The 21,544-nt window shown below is 47.6% G+C and overlaps 2 protein-coding genes and 1 long non-coding RNA gene across 5 annotated transcripts; 2 read left to right on the forward strand and 1 right to left on the reverse strand.

The window, feature by feature from the left end:
• Positions 1–267: 267 nt before the first annotated feature.
• Cfap119 (cilia and flagella associated protein 119) lies at positions 268–5,372 on the forward strand. Its single transcript, XM_021168022.2, has 9 exons — positions 268–634; positions 917–948; positions 1,619–1,684; positions 2,069–2,238; positions 2,984–3,054; positions 3,240–3,356; positions 3,449–3,509; positions 3,588–3,680; positions 5,117–5,372. The coding sequence occupies exons 1-9, from the start codon at positions 434–436 to the stop codon at positions 5,293–5,295; spliced, it is 990 nt and encodes a 329-aa protein (XP_021023681.1). The 5' UTR covers positions 268–433; the 3' UTR covers positions 5,296–5,372.
• A 202-nt stretch (positions 5,373–5,574) lies between these two features.
• On the reverse strand, positions 5,575–15,960 carry Phkg2 (phosphorylase kinase catalytic subunit gamma 2). 3 transcript variants are annotated; one of them, XM_021168020.2, is made up of 10 exons: positions 15,826–15,960; positions 15,315–15,427; positions 11,212–11,387; positions 10,891–10,945; positions 9,004–9,069; positions 8,763–8,926; positions 6,493–6,583; positions 6,259–6,412; positions 6,062–6,187; positions 5,575–5,970 (listed from the first exon to the last, which is right to left on the reverse strand). In XM_021168020.2, the coding sequence occupies exons 2-10, from the start codon at positions 15,407–15,409 to the stop codon at positions 5,677–5,679; spliced, it is 1,221 nt and encodes a 406-aa protein (XP_021023679.1). In that variant the 5' UTR covers positions 15,410–15,427; positions 15,826–15,960; the 3' UTR covers positions 5,575–5,676. The 3 variants fall into 3 exon arrangements, with proteins under 3 accessions (XP_021023679.1, XP_085697418.1, XP_029335232.1); XM_085841292.1 differs by having other exon boundaries at positions 15,315–15,536; positions 15,826–15,913; XM_029479372.2 differs by lacking the exons at positions 15,315–15,427; positions 15,826–15,960 and having other exon boundaries at positions 11,276–11,386.
• A 190-nt stretch (positions 15,961–16,150) lies between these two features.
• On the forward strand, positions 16,151–19,846 carry LOC147002849 (uncharacterized). The gene is made up of 2 exons (XR_015047808.1): positions 16,151–16,234; positions 17,138–19,846. It is a non-coding gene; the product is annotated as an uncharacterized LOC147002849 (long non-coding RNA).
• The last annotated feature ends 1,698 nt before the right edge of the window (positions 19,847–21,544 follow it).

Consider the following 21,544-nt stretch of genomic DNA (forward strand, 5'->3'; position numbering starts at 1 on the left):
TACACGACCCCTTGTAACTCCAGATCCAGAGGATCCGTCATCCTCTTCTGGCCTCCGCGGAGCCCTCCCGAACATCCTGTACATATGTGCGCACACGCACGCACAAACACACACAAATCGTTTAAAATTAAATCTTTAAAAAGACCTACCCTCAAAAGCACCCTTGCAAGCAACTTCTAAGAGGCACGTGCAACACGTTACGCATGCGCTCTATCTTTTCAATGATTGGCGTGGGCTTGTACTTTCTACTTTCCTTAACAACGGTCACCGGGGAGACAAGTTGGGAAGACGCCCTCTGCGGATTGGCTGCCTCTCGCTTCACCGCCTCTGAAGAAACACTAGAAGGGGCAGGGCCGGGCTTTGCAGTGGGAGAGCTGGCTGTCCCAGAGCCCAGGCTGGAGAGCCCTTGACCGAGGCTAAGAAGGACGAAGAGATGATTACCCCCAGTTCCAGCCAGAGCCTGGGAATGAAGTCGGAACAATCTCCCAAACTGCAGGAGGAACTGGACAGGAGTCCCAGCTCGGTGGACGGCTCGGCCCTAAGGAACGGAACAGACATGCAGACCGAGTCGCCTGCAGAAGCCACTAGTAGCCCTGTGGAAGTGGCTGAAGATTCTGGAGCCAACTTGTTCCCGGTGAGGGCGGGGCAGAGTGGTCCTCTACTGAATACTTAGGTTTCCCAAAAAAGGCGCCGCCAGTCATTACGTTTATCAACATTAGGGAATTTCCTGGAGTTGCCTTGATTGTAAATAGGCTGCTAAATAGTATTTCGAGCCCACCGAAGACCGGTTTTACCTATTTTGCTATAGTTAAAATTATAGCACACTTAGACCTGCTAGAAATTCATGAGGTACTAGGGACTAGGGGATATATACTGTCGTTTTCTATTCGTCCCATAATCTGTCTTCTCTCCACAGCCACCACTACCCCAGCCCCGGATCTGTATGTGGTGAGTGTGGAGAGCCCAGGGGAAAAGTTACACTTCTCATTTGTATTACTCCTGTAAGGTGTCCTCAACAGTCCTGTCCAGCCAGGGCTCTCCAATTTTACAAAGATGAGACTGAGAAGTCACCAGCGTTCCAGGTGCCTCAGTGTAAAGTGGCGGTGTGAGAAGGGAGGCAAAGGCAAGAATGTACACAGGGTACCACAGCTGCAATGATGGAGCACTGTGCGCACCGGTGCCAAGGCCTGGGGGACTTCATCAAGGTCACACACAGCAAGACAAGTTGCTTGTTTTTTGGGTTTTCAAGACATTGTTTCTCCTTGTAGCTTTGGCTATCCTGAAACTCACTCTGTAGACCAGGCTGGCCTCAAACTCAAGAGATCCATCTGCCTCTGCCTCACAGTGCTGGGATCAGTGCTGGGTACAGTGAGTGTACCACCACTACCTGGCACAACTCTTTTCTAATCAGTGGGTTTATAAATAAAAAAATCTGCTAAATCTACAGACTGGATTCTAGACCATGATGTTCCCTGTTGACAGTGAAATGACGTGCTAAAGTTTCCTTAGCAAGTTCGCCAAGTCTCAGCTCCTGATCCCCACTGAAGCTCTCCAAGTTGCAGCCCCATCGGGGAAGTTGTATGAGCCACCAGTGATTTGTCTCATCTTTTCCTGACAGGAAATACCTGGACATCCATTCTATGCACAGACTGGAGAAGGCAGCCACTGTGGAAAAGATGAGAGAGTATGGGTTTGAGTTGGGCGAGACAGAACTCTTGGGAGGGGAGACACAAGAAATGACAAACTTTAAAGTATAGAGTGAGTGTCAGGCAATGGAGGCGAGAAGAGGCTTGTGTTCAGGGCTGCAGAGGCAGCTCAGCCATTAACAGCAATGGCTGTTCTTCCAGAGGACCCAGGTTTGGTTCCCAGCATCCACATAGTCTGTAACTCCAGTTCCAGAGGATCCAATACCCTCTTCTGGCCTCCATGGGTACCAGAAAAGCATGTGTTGCACAAACATATACAGGCAAATTACCCATATAATAGAAATAAATCCTAAGGTGAGGTGGGGGGGGGGGCGGGCGAACCCCTGCTGTCTGTCACTCATGCCTCTTCCCCCCCACCCAAGGGTTCTTGCTGAGCTCTTGGAGCTTGGCTTTCCTGAGCAGAGCCTGCGGGATGCCATTATCTTGGACCTCTTCTCCCATGCACTCATCTTCTGCCGCCAGCAGGGCTTTTCACCAGAGCAGACATCAGCAGCCTGTGCCCTGCTCCAAGATCTTCACAAGGCCTGTGTTGGTGAGAGGGAGGCAGCCACCAAAAGGTTTGAGCCCTAGGAGAGGAGGCTGGGCTGGCAGAAGTGACTGTGGAGAACTAAAGTAGGGAGCCTGCAGTCTGGGAATTGTGTTCCACCATAGGTGGTATTACTGTACCACGTTTATCACCTTTGAGAGGTTCCCTTATTAAGAAATGAAACACATAGTACTAATATTATGGGTCTGTTCTGAGAAGTATCTAAATAGGGGGCTGGGGATATAGCCCACTTAATAGAGTGCTTGCCTAAGTACAAAATCCTGGGTTTACTTCCAACCCTGTGTACTCAGGTGAGGTGGCACATACCCATAATCCTAGCACTTAGGAAGTTTCCCAAGAGGCAGACGAGTCAGAAGTTCAAAGTTATCCTGGGCAACATGACACCCTGTCTCAACAACAAAGTACCTTCCTGATGATGCTGTGTATGGTAGATCAAGCCTGAGACACCTGCATTCAGGAGGCTGAGGCAGGAGCAATGCCACTGGTTTGAGGCCAACTTTAGTTCTATACGTTCCGACCAGAAAAAAAGGATCCTTCTGCGGGAAGGACCTTGTCTGTCTTTGAGTGCCTAGAAAAGTGTAGAGTGAGAATTTGGTATTTACTGAGTGAATTAACAGAACAGCCAGGACTTACTCCTAAGTCTGTCCCATTCTCAATCTCCGGCTCTAAAAGCAGAAGGACGAGATGGCGAGTAGGGAGGGCCTGACAGCTTCACCTTGTTTCCCTCCAGCTACCCCTCTGGGCAACGTGGAGGAGTGCTACCGCTACTTTACCAGCGTCCTCTTTTGTCATGGAATCAGGGTCAGTACCCAGAAATGAAGCCTTCACCCAACCACGGGGCCCAAATTCCTGTTCTCTTTCTCACCATCTTCCTCTGAAGGCCACCTGGGGCTTGTCCTGCTTCTAGGCAGCTGTGCTTTAGGCAGACTAGGGAGGTAGGCTTCCAGAGGTTGTCAGGGCACTTACCTCCCGGATTATCGTCACAGCGGCCCCCTTTCAGCATTGACCTCTTTAAAGAGGAGCAGCTGCTGGCCCTGGCTGACTACGTGGTCAACACCTACTTCCGCCACTTCAAGCTCTACAAATACGTCTTCACCCCACAGGTACTGTGCACAGGCGCTGAGTGGCCACCTGCCTCCCCCTTTCTCTTATGGCAGGGTGCTTCCTCTCAGCCTCTCTTCCCTTGTCTCCTCAGGTGCGACTGGACCTATCTCTGACTTACACGGGGTTACAGCCACTCACGCTCTGGCCAGAGGGTAAGATGGGTACAAGTGGGCCAGGCTGGGACTGGGCCAGGGCTGGAGCCAAGACCTCTTCCTGCTTCTGCTATGCAGAGAAAGAAAACGAGGAGATGATGGTGGAAGAGCAAGTAGCTACTCCACAGGAGGAAGAGCCAGAAACTGTGACGGAGCCAGAGCAACAGCCAAGTGAGGACTTGGAAGGGTTAAGGTGCCAGGAAATGGTTGGGCCTCCCTGAGCCTTGATCCCTCCCACCTCACCTCCCGCCACCACCATTTTTGTCTTGTAGTGCTGGGGAGTGAGATTAGAGCCTTGTGCAGCAGTGTTCAATCATTCAGCAGGACAGCCTCAATAACCCACCCACTTTTTTGAGACAGGGTCTCTCTATGTAGTCCTGCCTCACCTGGCACTTGCTATGTAGACCAGGCTGGCCTCAAATTCCTAGAGGTCTTCCTGCCTCTGCCTCTTAAATGCTGAGCCATCTCTCCAGCCCTTGTTTTTAGACACAATGACAATGCGTATGAAGGTCAGAGGATCTTTGGAGTCCTGTCTCCTTTCAGCTTTCTGTGGGTTCTGAGGGCCAGTCAGGTTGGCAGGCTTACACAGCAAGCTCCTTTACCCACTGAACCATCCTGCCAAACCTTGTTTTATTTATTTTTATATATATTTTTTAAGATTTATTTATTTATTATATGTAAGTACACTGTAGCTGTCTTCAGACACTCCAGAAGAGGGCGCCAGATCTTGTTACGGATGGTTGTGAGCCACCATGTGGTTGCTGGGATTAGAACTCTGGACCTTCGGAAGAGCAGTCGGGTGCTCTTACCCACTGAGCCATCTCACCAGCCCCCTTGTTTTATTTTTTTTGGAACAAGGTCTTACTGTGTAGCCCAGGCTGGCTTTGAACTCAAGATGCCTCTGTCTAGCTCCTGAGTGATGGGGTTATAGAAGTCCCACCATACCCAGCCCAGGACTTAGTTTTAGTTCCAGTGGCCCCTGTAATTTTTGAGCTTTATTTTTTGTTTTTATTTTCTCTATCTGGGAGTTCTGCTTCCATGTATGTGTATCTGTGCATCTGTGCATCACATGTCAGTGCCCACAGAGGTCACAAGAGGGCAGTGGAACTGGAGTTACAGAGCCACCACATGGCTGTAGAGAATTGTACCCAGATCCTTGGCAAGAGCAGTCAGTGTCTTTAACCACTGAGCCATGGTGCTGGGGCCTCTGGGGTGTTGCTATGTGTAGAACAGGTGGCCACAGAAAGCAAATGATGGGAGGGTGGTTTTCAAAAACAAGCACAGTTTGGTGATACTAGACCCCAGGATGCCCAGTGTTAGACATGCATATTAACTCAATCCTACTATCAAGGGATCATTACCATCCATGTTTTTTACACACACACACACACACACAGAGCTGATGCATGCGCTTAGTAATCTGCCCGATGTCAGACGAAAGTGCAGTTAGAATGTGAATACAGAAAGTGCAGTCCGGCCACACTGCCCAACTGTCTGCCTCAGAGGAAATGGCTGACAGTTCCTAAATTGAAGCAGCATTAGCAGCGTTCCCCTCTGTGCAGCTCGCTCCCAGACAACCCTTGTCCTGCCTCTCCCCTCTCCTGTAGGTGAGGTGTGTATCCTCCAGACCTACATCAAGTCCCAGCTGAGCAAGGAGTTGAGGCAGCTCCAGCAGCTGGTGGAGGAGCGGCTCAAGGAGAGCGAGGAAAGGCTGAGCAGTAAACTGGCTGCACTGGAGCGGCCATTCCAGACACCTCCCAGCAAAGGCAAGACCAAGACCAAGTGATCCCAGCATCTTCCCCAATAAAGACCTGGGCCTCAGTGTCCCATCCCCCACCTTCACGAGCACATTCTGGGTTTCCCCGTGAAACTAGACAGCAGACATGGCACTGGCTCTCCCAGGCTTGTGGCAGGTTTTATTTCAGATGCAGCGCAGGTGGCGATAGCTAGGCCAGGCACAACCCTGGAAGAGGCTCCCTTCCATCTCTGCCCTGATCTCCAAGTCCAGAGTAGTAGGGGTAAAGGGCTGGTTTCTGTGACAAGCAGCATTCTCAGTTGTAGGCTTGGCAAGGCAGGGCTAAGGTCTGAGTCCCAAACAGTTGGAATAATAGAAAAAAAAATGTCCTCCTGGAGAGTCCTTCTTTCTGGCTTGCCCAGGGATAAGGCCCTAGCTCCGTACCAGTGTAGCCTCATCCTCTGTGATAGCACCGGAGTCTCCTTCGAGTTCAGTGGCAGCAATGGGGAACAGCCTAGGAGGCTGGTGCTGGAAAAGGGCTGCCCGGTTCTGCTGCTCACCCTTCTTTACCCAGTGCCCATAGAGCCGGAAGGCACAGTTGTCGATGAGACGCCGTACTGGCCGCAGTGCATAGGGGTCTCTCAATAGTGCATTCTTAGTTAGTGGCCGTAAACGGTGACTGCTTAAGGCCACTCGTCCGGCAGCCAGTATTGTCCACACTGCCACCTGGGAAAGGGACAGTATTAGCCCCAGTAAAACGCCCAGCACAGGGAAGAGGACAAGGCCTGGGTACAGACCCTGCTACTCTCAGGCTTACCCGGAACCGCTGGCGAGGCGTGAGGTTCCAAGGTTGGCTGCCTTCACAGCGCTCAAAGAAGGGGTGCTGCAGGGCTTGCTCAGCTGTCAGGCGCGCTTCAGGATCCACCTGCAGCAGCTTGGAGATCTAGAGAAACTTTATAGCATGAGGGTCACATCTTGGGTCTTCCATAGTATTGTTTCATGGCCCCTACTCACCAGGTCTTTGACGGTGTTTGAACGATCATCCCACTCAGGTGAAGTAAACTGATATTGGCCTTCCATGATCATGCGTAGCATCAGGATTTGCCGCCGGTGCCAGAATGGTGGTGAGCCAGCCAGAAGTGTGAACAGGATCACCCCACAAGCCCAGCTGAGAATGAGACAATGGTCAGACTGGCATAGGCAACAAGAAAGGATGACACGGAAGGGGAAGGCATCACAGAGACTTACAGATCGACTTCCTTGCCGTAGCCTGGGTGGGTTTCATCCATGGAGCATTTAAGGATCTCTGGTGCTAGATACCCTGGAGTCCCACACAGTTCTGGGGAGAGAGGTCAGAAGTTGGAGGGACTGTCGCTAGCATTCCCTGCCTGCAAAGCCTCAGCCCCCAAGCCTCTGCTGCAGACTCTAGATTGCATTAAGAACACAAGTGTACCCTTTTTGCTCCTGGGTTTCCTGCTGAGCCTCAGAGCAAGGGCATATCCCCAGCAAACCACCTTAAAATCCCACTAAAGCTCACATTGGCCTTCTTAGGAAAACCCAGTTTGGGAATGGCTTCAAAGTCTTACTCAATGACATCCTTTATCTCCCCCACCTTCAAGCCAAGCTACTCGTTCATCAAAACAACTTGTTTTACCACTATCTCACATACATAATATATGTGAAAAGCAAAATCCTTTTTTTCTAGGCAAGATCTCACTATGTAGCCTTGGATGGCTTGGAACTCATTATGTGGACCAGTGTAGCTTCAGACTCAAAAAAATCTGCCTGCCTCTGCTTCCTAAATGCTGGGATTAAAGGAGTGTGCCACCATGCCCAGCACAAACCTGGAATTGCTTAAGAACATACTGGGGTAGTCCCTGTTAGACCCTTCTTAGGGTTTGGTCTAATTATGATCTACATGATCTATGCAGGTCTACACAGCTAGTTCCAGTACAGACATGCAGAGACAAAGCGAAAAAAATCCCTCCACAATAACCCTTCCATGATTCCCTCTCAAGGCATCAGAATCGTGTCCAGGTGCCTATGGCTCAGGTTCCTCTGTCACTTGACAACGATCTGTATTTTTAGTTTCTTGTACTTCCAAGAGGACTCAATAAGCCTAAATTGAAAAAGACTTTTGGGGGCTGGAGAGATGGCTCAGCGGTTAAGAGCACTGACTGCTCTTCTGAAGGTCCTCAGTTCAAATCCCAGCAACCACATGGTGGCTCACAACCATCTGTAATGGGATGTGATTCCCTCTTCTGGAGTGTCTGAAGACAGCTACAGTGTCTTAATATAATAAAAAAAATCTTAAAAAGAAAAAAAGAAAAAGGAAAAGACTTCACTATCTAGCACATATCAAGAGTCAGGAGGGAGATGGACCTTTCCCAAGCTCATTACCTTCCGGGAAGTAGGTAAGAAGTGAGTGTTAACTCATGGGAAAATAGAAAAACAAAGCTTAAAGTGAACCCCAAATCACTCAAGAAAGGTGAAGCAGGCAGGGCAAAGGTATTCCAAAAAGATGTGTATGTGAAAGCCAGAAGGGAGATGACACACAGTGTCCTCAGGGCCCCCCAGAACCCACAGGTTAACAAGAGACTCTACAGTTCAAGTTCAAACTCTGGGCACCTAATCATAAAACAGAGACACTGATACTATTTTCTATTGAGAAATACTGTTAGGGAAATAAGCCACAGCATAGACATCCGGTGTGACATTTGTCTCATGATAAATACCCATTATTTGTTTGCTACTAGTATATGCAGTATAAAACTATAAAGGACAAGATAGCTTATGAATAGCTGTTGGGACTCCTCCACCTGAATATGCTCAAAGTTTCCCATCTGCACTAGAAGTGTATGTGTGTGTGTGTGATGCATGTGTAGGCTCAAGGCTGTGGTTGACCGTCTTCCTCAATTGCTTTCTCCTTTACGTATTTAGGTAAGACTTCTCACTTGAGCCCAAAGCCCCACTGATCTGGAAGAGTCGAATACCAGCTTATTCCGAGAATCCCCTCTCTGCTCCATACATACTGGGGTTTCATGGTTGCTTCGATCTCAACTCTGCTCCTCTAACTTGCAGGGCAACGACTTTACCAACTGGGCCATCTTGCCAGTCCCAGAAATTCTTCTTGTTATTACAAATGAATCATATCAGGATCCTCTGTAGTGTGTGAAGCACTACAGAGAGGTCTTGTTTTATCCATACTTCAAACTGCTGGCCCTACCTACTCCCTCTTTCCTCCCAGAACAAAGCCCAGATCTGCAGGCTCCTCCTCTGCATCCCTCAGGTTCATCAAGGATCCCTTCCTCTGGCCTCCCTGGCATGGCCTCTGCACACAGCTCATTCCCTCAGGTGAAGACGTGCACTGAGTTGCACAAAGCCTTTGCATCAAGAGTACCTCAGCAGTGAGCAGTCACTTTCGTTTCCTTGGTACCAGGGACTCAGTTCTCGACCTGGCCAGGCAACCTCAAGTTTGAGCCTGCTTCCCTCCCTCTGAAGAGATCTGATCTCCTCACCTCGAAGCTTCTCGCCAGCTTCCAAATGGCAGGAGAACCCAAAATCTGAAAGGCGTATCTGCATATTGTCATCTAGGAGAATATTCTCAGGCTTCAGGTCTCGATGTACAATGTTGTTGGCATGGAGAAAGCTCACTGCTTCCAGTAGAGACCTCATGATGGACCTGGGTGAGGCAGACGTTTCTGTTTCTCCCTGTACCATCCCCCTGGGCATCTCAAGGGCATCAGGGTCTACCAGTACCTGGTTTCCTTTTCTGAGAGGGCCACTTTCTCCGTGAGATAGTCAAACAGCTCTCCTTTCCGCATCCTAAGGGATTGGGGGAGGGGGAGAAGAGCAGATGCACTACTGGAGGCTGAGAAGGCAGGAAGGCCAGCAGCAGGAGCAGCTTGAGAGAGAGCACTCCAGGAGTGAAGGAGTGAACTAGATTCCAGGGGCATTTTGACACAGCGTTGGTGGTTGAAATATCACTTTTATTACGAATAGCAACTTCTTGTGTAAGTCACAGGAGGCCTTTCTTGTCTGAGAGCAGCTACAGCTGCAAAAGGCTTCTTAAAGTCAGTATTAGAATATGGGCCAAAAGTTCAAATAACAGTTACAAAAAGGTAGAATAAAAGATTTTGGAATTTGCTTATTTTATCACCCTTTAAAATTGAGGTTATGGCCTGGTGGTGGTGGTGGTGTAAACCTTTAATCCTAGCATTCAGGAGGCAGAGGCAGGTGGACTTCTGTGAGCTCAAGGCCAACCTGGTCTACAGAATGAGTTCCAGGACAGCTGGGGCTACACAGAGAAAACCTCTGAAACAAAGAAACAAACAAAAACCCCCAAAAAACAACAAAACCGAGCTTCCAGCAGGGTGGTGGCGCACGCCTTTAATCCCAGCACGCCTTTAATCCCAGCACTCGGGAGGCAGAGACAGGCGGATCTTTAAGTTAAAGACCAGACCAGCCGGGCCTACAATGCCAGATTCTGTTTCAAAAAAACACACATACATAAATAAACAAGTAATAAAACTGAGTATATTTACAATTCTAATCAGTACTCAAAACCAACTGTCACTGTCCTGCACAGTTGCAGGACAGTAAATACACATTTCCTATTTCCCCTCTGAATTTTGCAGAGAGCCATTTGATGGCTTCATGAAATTTTATTTTATTTTATTTTATTTTATTTTATTTTATTTTTTGGCTTTTCGAGACAGGGTTTCTCTGTATAGCTCTGGCTGTCCTGGAACTCACTTTGTAGACCAGGCTGGCCTCGACCTCAGAAATCCGCCTGCCTCTGCCTCCCGAGTGCTGGGATTAAAGGCGTGCGCCACCACGCCCGGCTGAAATTTTATTTTTGAATAATTCAAATTATTCCTTCCTTTCTCAGATACAGGGTTCTGATACAAAGCCCAGGCTAGCCCTGAATTGGTAATCCTCCTGGGCTCAGTCTCTGGAGTAGTGGGATTATAGGCATCATGATAAATCACTCTTGAAATACACTTGCAACTAGTGTGCACTCCACCACGTTAACACAGAACCGCAGATTCAGATAAACCAAAGGAAAAGAACCAGTAGGCACAGGGACAGCAGAGCAGTGTGCTAAGTAGGGAAAGACTCCCGAGGAATGTTTTTTTTTTTTGTTTTTTTTTTTTGTTTTTTTTTGTTTTTTCGAGACAGGGTTTCTCTGTGTAGCCCTGGCTGTCCTGGAACTCACTTTGTAGACCAGGCTGGCCTCGAACTCAGAAATCCGCCTGCCTCTGCCTCCCGAGTGCTGGGATTAAAGGCGTGCGCCACCACGCCCGGCTCCGAGGAATGTTTTAAGGAGTTAGCGCAGTGCTCAACACTTGGAGCCTAGTCTTCTCCCTCCTTCTCGTTTTATAACCAAGAGGGACTGGGACGGACCCTGCTGGTGTCTTGGCATTTGATTGATCGTTATTACTCTTGAAGTTTCTGCCTCAATAATGACACCTAAAGAGAAGGCCCATGCCTTGGACTTTCAGGGAAAAGAACAAGAGAGAGCCCTGGCAGGAGCAGAGCACGGTATAAACAGTGGTGGTCTGCCCACAAGCTGTAACCCTGTAACCCTGGGCCCACATGTGAAGGCAAGGAACAGAGTTCTCAGATGAGCAAGGTGATACTCACAGGTCAAACACCAGGAACATGAAGCTAGAAGACTCGTAGGAATCGATGAGAGTGACTGGGGAAAGAGGCAGAAAGGCAGAGAGAGATGGGAAGGAGCGGATACACCTTGCAGGTGCTTTTCCACCCACAGGCAGCACTAGGCTATAGTATACGGGGGAGGAAGGAGAATCAAGGAGGCTGCAGGGACCCAAAGACTGGCCTTGCTAGGGGGTAGAGAGAGCGAGGAAGAAGACCTAGGGGCAATTCTAGGGTGTGGGTCATGAATAGGGCCAGTAGGGATAGGGGGCTGTCAGCCAGCAGGAGCAGGGAATGCAGCCTCACTGATATGGGGGTGGCCAGCGACCTGGCGAAGAATGTGCATCTCTCGCCGTGTGGCATCCCGCACCTCCTCCAGCTGCTCAAGACTCAGCCGCTCAGCTGACACCTCCATGATCTTCACTGCAAACTCATCACCGGTAGCCCGATGGACACAGCGGCGGACCACAGAGCTCACTCCTCTAGCAGAATCAAATAATAGCCTAATCAGGCATCATCCCACACTCCCCCTCTCACCGGTTCTTCGTTTCCTCCCTCTCCTTCTTCAGTCTCCCTGCTTTGTTTGTTTGTTTTCTTCCAGACAGGGCCTCATTACATAGCTCTGGCTGTTCTGGAACTCAGGGAGATGCAATGGCCTCTGTTTCCTGAGTGCTGGGATTAAAGGCGTGAACCATCACTTCCTGTAAGACTGGGTGTTGCTGTGTAGTTCAGGCTGGCTCTGAACTCAAGATTACACGTGTGCACCACCACATTGGGCTTCTACATTCTTTCTTCCATACAGAATCGAGCCTTTGGACCACTATGCTTACCACATCAGACTCACATCTGGACAAGTACGATGACCTCAGACCCTAGCCTATCACTGCTTCACAATGTCTTCAGGCATGTGGGTACCAAGCAGCAAAGTACCACACAGAGCCCACAGAAACTCAGGTAGGTGACTTGAGTTGGATCCAGGGTCTGTCCTTCCCCATCTAAGCTGTGAACAAGGCTTTTCACAAGATCCCAGAATTTGCCCTTTGCAGGAAGTGGTAAGAAACCATCTAAGTCTCCATCCAAATCCCAAATCTCCCCGATAACTGAGTGTAAGAAAAGCCCAATAAATGTATATAGAGTGGATTCAGGGCCTCATGCGTGCTGGGAAGCGTTCTACCATTAAGCCATATTCCCAACCTCTAGTCATTCCTCACATTGTTAATACACTTCATTGGGAATCTTCTAATTTCAGGAAGTACAAAGGCTCAAGTCATAGAGGTCGGACTAAATGCTGCCCCCACCGATCCTGTCAGCCCCCCCCCCCCCAGGCATCTTTTACTGTAAGGGTGCTTACCCTTGAGGAATTAAGTCTTTCTAATAAGATTCTACATCATTTCAAAGGGAAATGCAAGTCTTAAGACTCAGTTTTTTTTTTTGTTTTTTTTTTTTCTGCTGACAGACTCCAGTGCTGTGTTCTCTGTGAACTCCTTAAAGGTCAGCCTTGGGCTGGGAGAATGGCTTGGGGGTGGTGTGCCTGCTGAGCCTGGGTTAACAAAGACAAAATATAGGACTGGGCTACAGCTCAATGGTAGGGTGCTTGATTAGTATGTAAGTCTCTGAGCTTAAACCCAGTCCCCAACAGAGGCAAGTGTGTCGGCCCGCGCCGGGAACTGTAACACTCACAAGGCTGAGACAGATGATTTTGAGACTCTGTCTCAAAAATACTAGATATGAATAAAAATAAATAAGTGGGCTTACCCAGGGCTCCATCCTTAGCCCTGTACATTTTCCTTCTGTATCTTCTGTATCTCTGTGACTTCAACCTCTAAGCCCAGATATTTCCCTTGTCAGATCCTGTTTTCCTGGACATCTTTCCTTATGGATCATAAAGACATTTTACATCTATCATGATGACTGTATTTTCTCCCACAACTAACTTCTCTCTGTATTTCCTTTTTTTTCCCTTCAGACACACCAGAAGAGGGCATTGTATTGAATCCCATTACAGATGGTTGTGAGCACCATGTGGTTGCTGGGATTTGAACTCAGGACCTCTGGAAGAGCAGTCAGTGCTCTTACCCGCTGAGCCATCTCTCTAGTCCCCCCTCTGTATTCCTGATCTGTTAATGCTGCTGCTGTTCACACTCCCAAGAGAAACAGCCCCGTTCCCCCCCAACCCGCCCCCGCCCCATTACCATGTACCCCCTCGCTCTAACCTACTTTGCAGGAAGCCTCAAAATCCAGTCCTGGGGCCTCAGCTGCCCCCCCCCCAATGCTTTCTCTCTCTCTCTCTTTTAAAGAATTTATTTATTATATCTAAGAACATTGTAGCTGTCTTTAGACACTAGAAGAGGGCATCATATGTCACTACTGATGGTTGTGAGCCACCATGTGGTTGCTCAGGACCTCCTGAAGAGCAGTCAGTGCTCTTACCCGCTGAGCCATCTCATCAGCCCCAAATGCTTTCTCTTTTAAGTTGCCTTGGTCATGGTGTTTCTCACAGCAATAGAACAGACACTGAGACACAGTGTGTCCCCTGGTGACCTGTATTGAATCCCAGAAGCTTTAAATATCTATGTGCAGCTGTCGCTGTATACTGTCTTTGAGCCTTAATTTCTCACCAGAATCCTGGTTCCAATTGCTTTCATGACATCTCCGTGTGGTATCTAAATGTGCCTGGCCAAATCTAATGCCAAACGCCTGCCTTTCTCAGACCTCAGAAGCAGCTCCTGGCAGCCTTCTAAAAGGGCATTCTTTCACTTTTCTTACTAGCTCACAGATGATGTCTCCCCCCCGGTCTTTTGTAGCTCTTCTAAGTGATTAGGAAATGGTGACATGACCCAGGAACCTCAGCCCCGTCCCTTCTCTACACTGTCCCTCCTTACTGCCCCTTTCTAAATGTTGATGCCTCCGCATTTATGGTCGTTATCCAGCTCTCCAGTTCCAGACTCAAACCCACTTGAAAGCATTATCCATCCACGGGGCATCTCAAACTTAGTATTTCCAAAACAAAACTCCTGACTAGTTCACTCCATTCCCCAATCTAATCCTTCCTCAAGTCTTCATTTCAGTAAATGGTATTCAGGTGCTCAAATAAAAACCTTAAAAGTCACCCTGTTTTCCCCTTCCTTATGATCAATATCCCATCTCCTCTGAAACCATCACTTGCACCTGCTTGCTTCTCTCCATCTCTGCAATCACCAGGAGTCCAAGTGTCACCATCACCAGCCCTTCCCTATCTCTATATAAAGGCCAGAAAGAGCTTTTTAAATTTCTAAGTGTTTTAAGTGCCACCACAAAAGTGTCCTAACACAATCCCCCAACTCACGCCAAATGCACAGCAGACTAGAAGGTGGGCTCTGCTTTTGCCCTCATTAATCCAAGTGCAGAGAGAAAGCTCCCTGCTCACAAGCACTCCACATCACGGTGCCACTCTGAAAGATCCTCATCATGGCCTAAAGCCCCATTTTCCTCACTTCCTTTCTAGTCTTTCCCCACTCTGTCTATGGTCTAGCCACTGCCTTGAGCCCTGCACTAACTGCCCCCTCTAAATGAGAAGACACCCCCACCCTCCCAGCCTATTCTCACACTTTATGTCCCAGCTCAAGGCCTCGGAGCTGAGAATGTGGCTCTGTCTCTTAGGATGGGGCCCTGAGTTTAATCCCCAGCACCATGAACAACCAAACAACCCTCCCCCCAACCCCCCCCCCCCCCGTCATTTTCTTAGAAGCCTCCTAAAGCCCCTCCTCTGTGGAGAACCCATTGATTGAATCCTCCTGCCTACTCTTTTTTTTTTTTTCCCTAACGCTCCTTTTGACCTTTATCTTCTTTTCATTATGTAAAGTAGAAACATTCCCAAGACAGAGACTTTACGGGTTCCTGTCCTGTCACTCCCTCACCCGGTGTTCTTGATGCTTAACACAACATAACCAATACACTATGGTTCTAAAACTAAACCATAAAGCATATGTGGTGGCTATCACAGTAGCAATCCCTGCTCCCCTCCCCGACAGGGTTTCTCTGTGTAGTCCTGGCTGTCCTTGAACTTCCTCTGTAAACCAGGCTGGTGTCGAACTCAACAGAGATCCATCTGCCTCTGCTGGGATCAAAAGCATGCACCACCACCGCCCAGCTCCAAGCATCTTTTATACAGACCCCTACTTCTCGAAGTAGATACCTTTGAAATGCTCACGTGACGGGTATTTTCTACCCTCCCATTGTCTGGAGCACAGTCACGTTTGTTGACAATATAGATGAATAGAGGAAAAAGTGCGGGTTAACTCCGAATACGAACCAAGTCACTGTTTTCCACTGTCCACTTCCTAACTATCCAGCCTTCAGAAGGAAGCCTTATTCCGGGCTGGGAGCTGACTACACTGGGCCTGTGTATGCTCCAGCTAAGGAAGGCTCACCTGCCAATGATGTCCTTAGGGTCGTACTTCTGGTAAAACTCTTTGGCCGCAGCCCAGTCTGGGAGTTCATCCTCCGGCCCCACGTCCAACGTCATTCTGAAGGATGTGGGGGCCTGGGAGGAGGAAACGGAGGGCAGTGAGGGCAAGGAGGCCCACAGGTTCTGAGAGGATGCACATCGTGGCTCCCGGGGGCGCAGCACCTGCGGCTGGGGCGCCAGGGTCCTGGGGGGTGGGGGTGGGGTAGGGGAAGGATCAGGACCGGGGAGACCACAACGAAGGGCCTAGGGGGGAGGGAGGGAAGCAGGGCAGGGAAGGGGATAGGGAAGGGCGGGAGGGGGGAAAGGTGGCTCGGAAGAAGGGGGAAATGGCACAAGTGCGGGCGGCTGTTACCGCGCAAGCGCACTTGGCATCCACTGGGAGGGGCGAGGGGGTCTCGAGCAGGATGACCCTTGCGAGCGGGGAGGGGGAAGGGGGGGGGAAGAGGCTGGGGAGGGGGAGGGAACAGTCTAACCTGCGCAAAGACCCTCAGCTGCTTGGTTTACGTTTGTTCCTTTGCTTTAACCTGCAAGGCTCCCACAGCGACCTAAGGCTCCGCCCCCATCATTGCAGCCAATGGCCCCTGCTGCTTGAGGACTAGGGATTAGAAACCCTGCCGATTGGAAAATGGCAGTCCAATAAGAAGACGGGATTCCAGGGCAGACAAGGCCGTTGGCGCTAGAAGTCCCCAAAAGGTCTCCACCATGAGGAGGAGCCTGAAAAACAGCCAATCAAGATGTAGCACTTGCTTTTCTCTCGTGATGCTGCAGGTCTGTAAAGAGACACGGAAGTTAGGTTACCGGAAATGTGATATCTCCGCACTGCCTCACTGTGCCCTCGGACGAGGCCCTTTTAGTTTCCTTCTGGAATCCTCATTTATTATAGTAAGAGCCTGTTCCAAATTTCTTTTTTGTGGAAACCTGCGTGTAGACAAGTGTGGTCATGCACACTTAATCCCAGCACTAGGAGGCGAGACAGGCAGATAGATGTCGAGATGGAGGCCAGCATGGTCTACAAAGTGAGTTCCAGGACTGGCAGGGCTGTTTATACAGAGAAACTGTGTTTTGAGAAACACAACAAAACAAAATGCATATGCAGCTTGGCCGTTTGGTCCTGACTAGAGCTTTCAGGATAGTGTCCATCATCCTGGGGTCACAGACTCCTACCGTCTTGCTCCCAGACCCTCCTGCATTAAGTACAGGTTGTTAAGGTCCTGCCTAGAGTAATTCCAAAGCCAGATATATCCTAAAACCAAGGTTCTGGAGTAACAGCAAAGAAAAAAGCAAAATCCTCAAGGTTACAGTCCAGCAAAAGAGAAACGATAATTTTTTGTTTTTGTTTTTTAGACGTGTCTCACTATGTAGCCTTTGTTAGTCAGGAATTCGTTGTGTATCCCAGGCTGGGGTGGAACTCCCAAAGATCAGTCAGCTTGAGTGCTGGGATTTAAAGTTCAGGACGCCTAGATTACAGCATGATTTTCTAACAGCTTTTTCTATAAGGAAACCAAGTAATTTAGTGTTTTTGCTTTCTATCACTGTAGAGCCTTTCCTCGTCAAGCTTAACTTTTAACAACTTGCAAAAAAAGTTTTGAACTTTCCTAAGTAGGTTTGCTGTTGGTACACAGGGGATAATTATTCTGAAATTAGTCAAGATAAAGTATTCATATGATTAGGAACTGAAGAGTCTTCCTATGAGAATATGAAATCTGGAACTAGAGGAAGAACCCTACAGGTAAAATTAGGGCAATGGTGAAAAACAGATTAAAAATATAATTTTATATTTTCCAGGATTGATTTCTAAAAGGACCCCCAAAACAGAAGCTAGTATAAAGAGTCTAAATGCTGATTTCTATTGGTTGCAAACAAAGGAACCAGGGAATCTTTGGGAAATGACCAAGGACAATAATAATGAGCCAGGAATCACAACCTGGGCCTCCTGATGTTCCGTTCAACCCACAGACTTTAAGTAGGTGGGGTTTACTGCATGTTCATTATACTTGACTAGAACATATTTTAAAGATGACAGCAGGACTTGGGATACAGCTTAGCTATTGAATGCTTGCCCAGCAGGAACAAGGCCAAGCAGAACTCCAAGCGCTGGAAAAAAAAAAAAAAAAGGAGAGAGATGGGTATAAAAATTGAGAAAGCATATAAATTATTCACATGATGAATAAGGAGAAACAGTGATTTTCAGTGATGCAGCTGCTTTTGAGTCACTATGCTCCTGTATAAAACCAAATGAACTCAGGGCTTAGTGACCTTCTTTGGCCTTCAGCATGCCCTATTTGGGATGAAGACGTTCACATCTTTCCAGTAAAGTCAAACAAAGCAATTGGCATATGAACAGAGACCCACAAACCCAACAGTTAGCTGCGAGATGCGGTTCCATGTCCCTACTATGGGGACAAGACATATTTCTGAAATGGGTCTCAGTATAGCATCTGCAGGGGCAAGGACTGTCCGGATGATTACTGTGCCCCAGTGTGGTAGGGAATATTGTGCCACCTTGTTGTCCTGGCAGATGCATGTTCCCTGCAATGAATAAGAAGTGCAATCAAAGCTCAGAATTCTGAAAGAACAGCATTTTTGAGAGAGAAAACTTCAGGGTAATCCAGCTGTCATCTCATTTGTTGTAGGGTAGCATGTCTTCTTGCTGAATGGGGTCTGTCACAAGTATGGGAAAACTCTAAAATGGCTGATGGGCTAGAAAATGTTACACCCCTCAAATTATCGTGTTTGATGCGATGGTAAGTAGGCTGTGGTGGCAGTTCTGTGTCTTCTCTGTGAGTAGTAAGACATGGCCAAGGCTCAGAAGAACTTGTTCGCATAAAGAGGTATTACAAGGAGGCAAAGATAAGTAACTATTTCCTTCCATATTAGTTTCTGACTTGACAGGAACTGTGAGAAACTGGAGGATAATGTATGTATTGGCTTGCTATTTCTCAGAGCAAGCAAGATGGAAAAGAGTACAAACTAGTTCCTTATATTCTTCTTGAGTTCCAAAAACCTAAGGTTCATAGAACTTTGAAAGCAAAGAGGGAGAGAAGCAGAAGAGACTTCCTGACCTTTAATACAGAAAATGAGGAAAATCCATTAATTCAGCATATAGATGGGGGCACTTAGTAACAAGTCCAGTACAGACAAGTATAACCAGGGAAAACTACATCTGATCTGCTTGAATGGGAAATGACTTTTAAAATTACACGTTATATGTATGTGTGTACATGTATGCATGTCACGAGTGTGTGTGGTCAGCAGACATGTTGCAAGAGCTGGCTCCTTTGGCAATGTGGGTCTCAAGGATCAAAGTTAGGATGTCAGGTTTGATGATAGAAATGTTTACTCTGAGCTATTTTGTTGGCCCTGAAAAGATCCCCCCCTCCCGACAGGGTTTCTCTGCATAGCCCTGGCTGTCCTGGAACTCATTCTGTAGACCAGGCTGGCCTAGAACTCAGAAATCCTCCTGCCTCTGCCTCCCAAGTGCTGGGATTAAAGGTGTGCGCCATCACAGCCCAGCCTGAAAAGATTTTTAAGCGAGAAAGTTTCTCCTAATGTCCTGTTGGGAGGGGGAAAAAAAAAAGCTGTGGGACCCGGGGAATGGATGGAATGTGATTGTATAGTAGAAACTAAATAATATAAATTTGCATAACCTCAGGGAATAAAAGGAAAGGAATCCCTGGTGGATGAGTCCATATGAAACACCAGCTTGATTACCACTAGCTAAAGCTCTCTAAAGATCAGATTCTGGAGGACAACAGAAAAATGAGAGGCATTACTAGGACAATCATGCTTAGTGCCAAGTGTACTGGGCCTGGAAGGATGATTCTCACAGGATCATGAGAGAGAAACAAGTTAATTCAACAACCACCTCAGTAGCTTGCAGAACCTCACGGTGAGGCATGCAAATCAAGTTTATAAGGTGTAAAACAATCAAAGGGGAGGACAAAAAGGCAGAGAGGTCTGATCACTTAAAGGCCAGGGAACCTGAGCTTGGTGACATGTCTGTCAGTACACAGCAAGTGGAAGGAGGAGGTCAAGGCCATCCTTACTGACTAGTTAGTTCAAGGCCAGCTTGGAACACATGAACCCATTATAAAAAACGAAATACAGTCCAGTGGGCTTGCCACCAACACTGACAATGTGAGTCAATTCCTAGGTCCCATGTGGTATAAGAAAATCAATTCCTGAACACTGTCCTCTTATTTCTGTGTGCATGCTGTACTGGAACCCTCCCCATGCCACTTACAAAATCAATAAAAATGGGAATTAGAGAGATGAACAAGTGGTTAAGACACTGGCTGCTCTGGTTTGGTTCCCAGCACCCACATAGTGGCTTACAATAATCTATAACTTCAGTTCCAGGTGATGTAACAACCTCTTTGACCATCCTTGACATTAATCAAGCATGTGGCATACATATTACAATGCAGGCAAAATTTAATAATTTAATTAAAAATTTAAAGTCCATCTGTAATAAAAAAAAATTAGAACAAAAAACCTGAGACAAATGTGGCACTTTAATCAAGACAGAATTCCTATGTGAAATTAAAAAGCCAAAAGCCTTTACCAAAGTTTTTCCTAGTGGTAGGCAATTATCCCCCCAGAGCACATTAATCTGTATGAAAAAGTAAAGAGAATGGAGTTTATTTCAGTTAGGTATGGTCAATGGAGAGATGCTGGACACAAGTTCAAGAGCCTGTCAGACACTGGAAGCTGGCTCCAGTAGCAAGTGCAGCAGGCTACATATGCATCTGCTAGCCTTTCATTTAGCTTTGGTCCAGAGAAAGTAATGCTTAGCCCTACTTGAGAACATTCAGGATGCATGGGTGATGTGCTAGTCCAAAGGCAATGCCCGAGGAGGAGACGATAGCTCATGGGAAATGGCAATGTTGGAAGGGCACTGCCCTCTGTCTGCTCTGTAACCAACATTACTCTCCTGATGAATGTATTGGATCTTGCCAAATGTATTGGATCTTGCCAATGGTGTTTTCAGAGTTCCCTCTGATGGAAAGGACTTCAGGGAGCCTGCCAATCTTCTGTGATAAAAGTTTCATTATATGAGAGCCCTTGACTTAGAAAGCAATTGGAGGAACAGTAAAAACTTCAATGAAATAATTTCCACAGGGGCACCCACCGTGGCTGGAGAGAAAAAACAAACTTTCTGAAGCTATAAAGCTCATTAGATGAAAATCCCAGTGCCAGAATAGAGTATATTCTCAGAGATGTAGCCAGAAGAGCCTCTGGGGCCCTGGAAAACATAGATACCATTGTTATTGCTATTGGTTGCATCCCAAACTCTTTGATAAGTCAGTTGTTGAAACACCACATTGGTTGTAAGAAAAGGAGAAATCAATTGGACTGAGCTGTGAGCCCAATTGCTGCTAGCTAGCTAGCTTTTAAAAAAAAAAATCTGCCGGGCGTGGTGGCGCACGCCTTTAATCCCAGCAATCGGGAGGCAGAGGCAGGCGGATTTCTGAGTTCGAGGCCAGCCTGGTCTACAAAGTGAGTTCCAGGACAGCCAGGGCTACACAGAGAAACCCTGTCTCGAAAAACCAAAAAAAAAAAAAAAAAAATCAGAAGGTACGATGTGTACTGCTGGACAATAATTTTTGCTTATATCCATAGGTTATTGCTACTGTCAGCCTTGGTTACAAAAGGAAACCTTCAACTGTTTTTTACTTTATGTGCATGCACATGTCTGTGTACATGAGTGCAGCTGCCTGTGGAGGCCAGAGAACATCAGATTCCCTAGAGCTGTTTCTAAGCTGGCAAACATGAATTCAGGGAACTGAACTCGGAACCTGTTAGGGTGATACAAGCTCTTAACTGTGAAGACATCTGTCCATCCCAGAGATTTTTTTCCAGCAGGTAGCAGACATTTAGTCAGTCAAGCTTCTAAAAATAAGTGTCCATCTCTGTGGCACTGTGGCAATTCTAAATCATAAATGGAAGAAATGACCAGATGTCGTTGTCAATTCATCCCATTCCCCTAAAACAAAAACCTCAGGGAATATCCTCAGAGTTTGGTGAAAAGAAGGTATCTGAAGAACTAGAGCGGTAGAGTGGTGCGCAGCTCTTCTCTCCTTGCTGAAAGGTTTTCCCCTTAAGAGCAAGGAGGCACTTAATGAGGAAGCTCATGGAGTTGGAAGACTCAGGAAGTCTTTTCCTTTGGTTATACAATTAGTAAGCAATTGC

The sequence above is a fragment of the Mus caroli genome, unplaced genomic scaffold (genome assembly GCF_978045245.1).
Source record: "Mus caroli unplaced genomic scaffold, Mus_caroli_1 scaffold_8, whole genome shotgun sequence".
In the NCBI taxonomy this organism is placed as follows: Eukaryota; Metazoa; Chordata; class Mammalia; order Rodentia; family Muridae; genus Mus; species Mus caroli.

What these genes read in the sequence shown, in the direction of transcription:
- Cfap119 (XM_021168022.2), top strand. Translation starts at nt 434, where the DNA reads ATGATTACCCCCAGTTCCAGCCAGAGCCTGGGAATGAAGTCGGAACAA. An exon ending in CAGCCCCGGATCTGTATGTG is followed by an intron (nt 949 to 1,618) that starts GTGAGTGTGGAG and finishes TTTTCCTGACAG; the next exon opens with GAAATACCTGGACATCCATT. An exon ending in TCTTTTGTCATGGAATCAGG is followed by an intron (nt 3,055 to 3,239) that starts GTCAGTACCCAG and finishes TTATCGTCACAG; the next exon opens with CGGCCCCCTTTCAGCATTGA.
- Phkg2 (XM_021168020.2), bottom strand. Translation starts at nt 15,409, where the DNA reads ATGACGTTGGACGTGGGGCCGGAGGATGAACTCCCAGACTGGGCTGCG. An exon ending in CTCTCAGAAAAGGAAACCAG is followed by an intron (nt 8,927 to 9,003) that starts GTACTGGTAGAC and finishes TGCCTCACCCAG; the next exon opens with GTCCATCATGAGGTCTCTAC. An exon ending in CGCCTCGCCAGCGGTTCCGG is followed by an intron (nt 5,971 to 6,061) that starts GTAAGCCTGAGA and finishes TCCCTTTCCCAG; the next exon opens with GTGGCAGTGTGGACAATACT.